Below are 7250 nucleotides of genomic sequence, written 5' to 3'. Positions count from 1 at the left end.
GGAGCAGTCCGGAACATCGGTTTTTAACTGAGCTAACTCAGAAGCAGTCCGTATAGCAGCGGTCTTCAGCTGAGCAACTCGGTAGCAGTCCGTAGTTAGATCCGATCTAAGCAATCTCTCTCCGCCTAGTCTCGTGAATTAGTTGGAAGCTGACTGATCCAGGATTGAGCCAGATAAGGTTTAGTCGCCTAAGAATTCAAAGAAGCATATGTAGCAGGGAATTGTCATTTTTCTCGAAGCCTCAGCCCCTCAAAACGAAGAGAAAAATATAGTGTTAATCTTCACTTCATGCAATTTATCCAACTCTTTTGGAGAACTTTTAACAAGATTTATTGTTTGTACTTTTTAACTTATTGTTTCTTTGATTTGATATGTATTTTTAATTGTGTTTTGTTATTGATTAATTTGATAGAATTTCAGCTATTTATTGATGAAAACTTCAACTTAATGATCAAATTATTTGTAAAACATGGTTTATATTAGCTGAAATTAACAAAAATTGTCCATTGGAACCATAGTAAATAATATCATATCTGTAATTTATTTTCATACTGAATCTAATTTTTAGATAAAGAATGGCAGAGACTGGGAAAGTAGAATTAGATTTAGAAGAGTTTAAGATTAAAGATGAGAAAGTTTCCATCAAGGAAGAAATATTACCATCCCCTACTGCAGTAGAGGATACCTGTTATGTGGATATAGATATAAAAGGTAAACTTGAAATTAATTGAAAGCTTTACATTTTCTTACAAACTATGAAGTGTTATACATGAATTCATATATTATGCATAATGAGCATTAGACATTCCTCCCCCCCCTTCCTAGTAAAAAAAGAAGCCAGAAGCCGGAAACTCTTTAAAATAAACTCTTTGAGAAAATAAATTATTTTGTTAGGGAAGATTATCTTATTAAAAGAGTATTATTTTTAATCTATTAAAAGAATAAATCTTGAGTTGAAGAGGTGAGAGGGAATTTACCCCTAGAGCGAACCAAGAAGCTGAAAACTCTTAAAAATCTAATTCTTTGAAAAAGTATTAAATAATTTATTTTGCAAGAAAAAATATCTTACAAAAAAAGTATTGTTTTTACTCTCTTAAAGCGTCAAAAGAATAAATCTTGAGTTGAGGAAGAATTTACCCCTAGAGCAAACAAATGTATTTTTTTAGGTGTACAAGATGTTGATAACAGTAAACCTGTATTTGATCCTGATTTTCACACCGAGCTAATCATTAAAGACGAATTTGAGGATTGTAATTTAGGTAATATGGAAACTTATATATTTAATAGAAAAAAATACCTATAAAATATAAATAACAGGTGATCTTTTAAATATAATTTATGTTATTCTATTCCTATTGAAGTGGTGCAGTGAGATAGACCCTACCCTGATTCCTTTCTTTAGATTGATGGGGGGATATTTTATTTATTTATTCAATTGCAAGGTTCTTGAAATCCATTTTCTTTAGTAAAATTAGTGATTTAGGTTTTAAGGTTATAAAAATATAGATTATTGGTGTTTTTACAGTTTTTTATATTGAATTAGCAAAAGAAACTTGTTGAATATTATTAAATACTACTATCGTTGTTCAGGTGAAAACATGGATGACAGATTTGATGATTTTAAATCAGAACCAAAGCGAAACAAGAAGCGTAAAGTGGAATACGCTTGTAAGGAGTGTGAGTATGTTGCAACTCAAGCAGGCAATTTAAAAACCCACATTGAAAATAAACATAAAGGAATAAGATATCCTTGCTCTTGAGTATTTTGCAACTAGAGCAAGCAATCTAAAGATTCATTATGAAAATAAACATATAGGAGTGAAATATCCTTGTTCTCAATGTGAATATATTGCAAATCATGTAAATAAAGTAATTTAAAAACCCACATTGAAAATAAACATAAAGGAGTGAGATATCCTTGCTCTGAATGTGAGTATGCTGCGACGACAGCAAGCAGTCTGAGAACTCACATTGAAAATAAACATGGAGGAGTGAGATATCCTTGTTCTAAATGTGAATATATTGCAAATTATGTAAGTTCTCTGAAGGCTCATGTTAAAAGTCAACACGAATGAGTGAGATATCCTTGTTCTAAATGTGAGTATATTGCAAATTATGAAAGTTCTCTGAAGGTTCATGTTGAAAGTATACACGAAGGAGTAAGATATCCTTGTTCTAACTGTGAGTATTTTGCAACTCAAGCAAGTAATCTAAAAACCCACATTGAAAATAAACATGAAGGAGTGAGATATCCTTGTTCTAAATGTGAATATATTGCAAATCATGTAAGTTCTCTGAAGGCTCATGTTAAAAGTCAACACGAAGGAGTGAGATATCCATGTTCTAAATGTGAGTATATTGCAACTCAAGCAGGTAGCCTGAAGACACATGTTGAAAGTAAACAAAGGAGTGAGATATCCTTGCTCACAATGTGAGTATGTTGCAACTCAAGCAGGTAGCCTGAAGACACATGTTAAAAGTAAACACAAAGGAGTGAATTATCCTTGCCCTCAATGTGAGTATGCTGTAACTACGGCAAATGTTCTAAAGGTACATGTTGAAAATAAACATGAAGGAGTGAGATATCAATGCTCACAATGTGAGTATGCTGCAACTACAGCCTGAAGGTACATGTTGAAAATAAACATGAAGGAGTGAGATATCCTTGTTCTCAATGTAATTACGCGGCAATTATAGCAAGCCATCTGAAGGCTCATGTTGAAGGTAAACATGGAGGAGTGACGTATCCTTGCCCAAAATGTAAATTTGCTGGAACTACAGCAACAGGGCTGAAGATGCATGTTGAAAATAAACACGAAGGGGTTGGATATTCATGGTCTCAATGTGAATATGGTGCAACTGGCGCAAGCATGACACGACAGCATTTACATTTTTTTTTAAATAGGAAATTTCCCAAAAACCTAGGCATTTGGGAAATTTCCCAGATACCCAGGCATTTGGGAAATTTCCCAGATACCCAGGCATTTGAGAAATTTCCCAGATACCCAGGAATTTGGAAAATTCCCCAAATTCCTATAGGTATTTGAGGGTGGGATATTTTTAAGATTTTGGAAATTTCTCAAATGCCTGGGTACTTGAGAAATTTCCCAGATACCGAGGCATTTGGGAAATTTCCCAGATACCCAGGCATTTGGGAAATTCCTATTTTTGACATTTTTGATAATTGCTGTCACTCCCTCGGCGCAAGTAATCTAAAGAGACATGTTGAAGTTAGACATAAAGTAGGGAGGTATCCTTGCCCTCAATGTGTGTATGCTGGAACTACAGCTAGTAACCTGAAATCTCATGTCGAAAGTGAACACAACGTAGTGAGATATCCTTGTTTCCAATGCGAATATTCTGCAACACACGTAGAGAAACTGAAGATTCATGTTAAAAGTAAACACGAAAAAGACAGCTATCCATGTTCTCAATGTAAGTATATTGCAATGCGAGTAAGTATGCTAAAGATTCATATAAAAAATGAACATGAAGGAATGAGGTTTCCTTGCCCTCAATGTAAATATGCTGCAACTTGGACAGGAGATTTGAAGAAACATTTAAAATATAAGCATATGTGACAAAGATATCTCTGTGTTATTTGCGAACATTCTGCAATTAAGTGTTTTTTTTGTAATTATCTAACAAGACATGTTAAGTATAAACACAAAGAAGTAAGACATATATGTCATAAGTACTGCAATTACAGCAAGTAATCTAAAGATTCATATTAAAAGTAAACATAATGGAGTGCTGAATTAGACATATTAATTAATCATTAAAGAGTGAGATTTTGAACATATTGATAATTATTTTTTATCATCCAAATTATTTTTGAATTTGGTCATAAATGAAGTAAATTTTTTATAAAAATAATTAAGCAATGTACTAATTTTGTATTATTTAATGGTTTTTGTAATGATATCGGAATTTATTTGATTAGGCTTAATTTACGTTTCAGATAGAATGGCAGAGATTATAAAGAAAGAAGTAGATGTCAAGGAATCTGAGATAATCTCTACTGTAGAGGAAACATGTTTTGTTAATATACCTGAAGATGATATAAAGCTGGAAAATACAGAAATACAAGGTAAACTTAACAATTCTTCATCTTGTAAACTTTAAGTTTAACATTTTAAAGTTAAAATAAATTTTTATTTTTATGATTTTGCATTTACATAAAGATTGTCTTATTTATTAAAAAGTTGAGGTTGAGATGGGGGGGGGGGGATTTTGAGATAAACACTAGACCACATCTTGGTCCAAAATATTTAAGAAGAGTTACATCTTAAGGACTGAAAAAAAATAATAAGATTTAAGAGAAATAAATGTCTTTTACTATTCAGGAGAAAATATTGTTCGTGAATTTGATCCTCTGCACTCTGAACCTAAACCAAAGAGAATCAAGAAGTGTAAAGATGGATATCCATGTTCTAAATGTGAGCATACTGCTACTACAGCCCGTGATTTGAAGAGACGTGTTGAAAGTAAACACGAAGGAGTAAGATATCCGTGCTTAAAACGTGATTATGCTGCAACTCAAGCAGGTCACCTGAAGTTTCATATCGAAAGTAAACACGACGGAGTGAGATATCTCTGTTCTCAATGTAAACATTCCACAACTACAGCAAGCGATCTGAAGAGACATGTTGAAAGTAAACACGAAGGAGTGAGATATCCTTGCTCTGCATGTAATTTTGTTGCAACTAGAGCAAGTAACCTAAAGGCACATGTTGAAAATAAAAAAAGGAGTGAGGTATCTTTGTTCTCAATGTAAATACGTGGCAACTACAGCAAGTGCTCTGAAGAATCATATTGAAATTAAACATGAAGGAGCAAGATATCCTTGTTCTTAATGTGACTATGCTGCAACTACAGCAAGTGTTCTAAAGAATCATATTAAAATTAAACATGAAGGAGTGAAATTTCTTTGTTCTCAATGTAAATATTCGGCAACCACAGCAAGTAGCCTGAAATTACATGTTGAAGCTAAACATGAAGGAGTGAGATATCCATGCCCCCAATGTGACTATGCTGCAACTACAGAAAGTAACCTGAAGAATCATATTGAATATAAACACAAAGGAGTGAGATATCCTTGTTCTCAATGTGATTATAGTGCAACTAATGCAAGTAATCTGAAGAAACATGTTGAAAGTAAACATGAAGGAGTGAGATATCCATGCACTCAATGTGAATATAGTGCAACTTACGCAAGTCATCTGAAGGAACATGTTGAAAGTATACACAAAGGAGTGAGATATCCTTGTTCTAAATGTGAGTTTATTGCAACTCAAGCAAGTAATTTGAAGAGACATATTGAAGGTAAACACAAAGGAGTGAGATATCCTTGCCCTCAATGTGAGTATATTGCAACGCATGTAAGTGCTCAGAAGTTTCATGTTGAAAGTAAACATAAAGGAGTGAGATATCCATGCTCACAATGTGATTATACTGCAACTACAGCAAGAGTTCTAAAGAGACATGTGGAAAGTAAACATGAAGGAGTGAGATATCCTTTTTCTAAATGTGAGTTTATTGCAACTCAAGCTAGTAATTCTGAAGGTTCATGTTGAAAGTAAACATGAAGGAGTGAGATATCCATGCTCACAATGTGATTATACTGCAACTACAGCAAGAGTTCTAAAGAGACATGTGGAAAGTAAACATGAAGGAGTGAGATATCCTTTTTCTAAATGTGAGTTTATTGCAACTCAAGCTAGTAATTTGAAGATACATATTGAAGGTAAACACAAAGAAGTGAGATATCCTTGCCCTCAATGTGAGTATATTGCAACGCATGTAAGTGCTCTGAAGTTTCATGTTGAAAGTAAACATAAAGGAGTGAGATATCCTTGCTCACAAAGTGATTATGTTTTAACTCAAGCAGGCAATCTAAAAACCCACATTGAAGATAAACATGAAGGAGTGAGATATCCTTGCTCTCAATGTGAATATGCGGCTACTATAGCAAGTGCTCTAAAGATTCATGTTGAAAATAAGCATGAAGGAATAAGATATCCCTGCTCTCAATGTGAGCATACAGCTTCTACAGCAAGTGATCTAAAGAGACATGTTGAAAGTAAACATGAAGGAGTAAGATATCCTTGTCCTAAATGTGAGTTTTCTGCAACTAAGGCAAGTGATCTTAAGATTCATATTGAAAGTAAACATGAAGGAGTAAGATATCCTTGTCCTAAATGTAAATATGCCGCAACTTAGAAAGGACATCTGAAAAAACATTTAAAAAATAAACATACATGAGTTCAGATATCTATTTTCTAATTGTGATCATGCTGTGAAAGAGTTGCACAAAAAATTTCCATGACTGGTGGCTATTAAACATTTATTTTTTGGTTTGTAGTTTGGGGAAACTCATGTAATTTTCTTATCGTATCACAATTTTTTATTTATATTATTTGAAGTTTTATATTTCATGTTTGAAAACTTAATTTAAGTAATTTTGATAATTATTTGTGTATTATCAATAATTTGGCTGTAACCTAGTGGTATAAACAAAATCACTTAATTCTTAAAAAGCTGTAAAAGCTGAAGTAAGAAGTGTAAAAAATCTAAGAATAAATAATGAAATCAATCATAAAAAAGGCAGCCTTATTGATCGTTACGAATAAAGGTTGTTTGTCATTAATTAATAATCTATATTCTCCTATGATTATTTTAACTGAATAGACATGTTTTCATTTTAATAGGTGGAAATTTTGTCACGAATGTTTATATTTTTCATATAGAATTGCAGAGATTATAAAGGCATAGATGTCAAGAACTTTGAGATAACTTCTATTGTAGAGAAGACATGCATTTTGTTAATATACCTGAAGAAATGAAATTTTACTTTAAAAAAAAAATGTTTTTCTTTAATTTTTATTCATGTTCCTCCTAGAAATTGTTACTATTGAAATACAGGAAACAGTAGAGAATAAACTTGTATTTATATGTTTAGATGTATTTAATTCTGAAATACAGGAAACTGTACAGAATAAACCTGTATTTATATGTTTAGATGTATTTAATACTGAAATACAGGAAACTGTAGAGAATAAACATGTTTTTATATGTTTAGATGTATTGAATACTGAAATACATGAAACAGTAGAGAATAAACCTGTATTTATATGTTTAGATGTATTGAATACTAAAATACAGGAAACTGTACAGAATGAACATGTTTTTATATGCTTAGATGTTTTTAACTTTATCAATTTATTTATTTTTTTATTTTTTTATGAAAC

The 7250-nt window shown here is 32.1% G+C and overlaps 3 protein-coding genes across 3 annotated transcripts; all 3 read left to right on the top strand.

Annotated features, from left to right (window-relative positions):
• The first annotated feature begins 575 nt into the window (after positions 1-575).
• LOC111717500 (uncharacterized) lies at positions 576-1873 on the top strand. Its single transcript, XM_023492994.1, has 3 exons — positions 576-711; positions 1167-1259; positions 1591-1873. The coding sequence occupies exons 1-3, from the start codon at positions 576-578 to the stop codon at positions 1758-1760; spliced, it is 399 nt and encodes a 132-aa protein (XP_023348762.1). The 3' UTR covers positions 1761-1873.
• Positions 1874-3965: 2092 nt separating this feature from the next.
• LOC111717499 (zinc finger protein 711) lies at positions 3966-4947 on the top strand. The gene is made up of 2 exons (XM_023492993.1): positions 3966-4090; positions 4347-4947. Exons 1-2 carry the CDS (start codon positions 3967-3969, stop codon positions 4775-4777), a joined length of 555 nt encoding a protein of 184 aa, XP_023348761.1. The 5' UTR covers position 3966; the 3' UTR covers positions 4778-4947.
• LOC111717498 (zinc finger Y-chromosomal protein 1) lies at positions 4857-6222 on the top strand (the record flags this gene model as incomplete). Its single annotated transcript, XM_023492992.1, has 2 exons — positions 4857-5565; positions 5747-6222. Coding segments are annotated over 2 exons (1185 nt in total), but the record flags the coding sequence as incomplete, so codon positions are not given.
• Positions 6223-7250: the final 1028 nt, after the last annotated feature.

Source organism: Eurytemora carolleeae, unplaced genomic scaffold (assembly GCF_000591075.1).
Source record: "Eurytemora carolleeae unplaced genomic scaffold, Eaff_2.0 scaffold2675, whole genome shotgun sequence".
NCBI classification, from domain to species: Eukaryota; Metazoa; Arthropoda; class Copepoda; order Calanoida; family Temoridae; genus Eurytemora; species Eurytemora carolleeae.
This window is presented reverse-complemented; position numbering and strand designations above follow the sequence as displayed.

Bases quoted from the DNA above. Each gene is read 5' to 3' on its own strand.
- LOC111717500 (XM_023492994.1), top strand. From the start codon at position 576: ATGGCAGAGACTGGGAAAGTAGAATTAGATTTAGAAGAGTTTAAGATT. The intron at 712-1,166 runs GTAAACTTGAAA...GTATTTTTTTAG, and splicing joins TGTGGATATAGATATAAAAG to GTGTACAAGATGTTGATAAC. The intron at 1,260-1,590 runs GTAATATGGAAA...ATCGTTGTTCAG, and splicing joins ATTTGAGGATTGTAATTTAG to GTGAAAACATGGATGACAGA.
- LOC111717499 (XM_023492993.1), top strand. From the start codon at position 3,967: ATGGCAGAGATTATAAAGAAAGAAGTAGATGTCAAGGAATCTGAGATA. The intron at 4,091-4,346 runs GTAAACTTAACA...TTTACTATTCAG, and splicing joins GGAAAATACAGAAATACAAG to GAGAAAATATTGTTCGTGAA.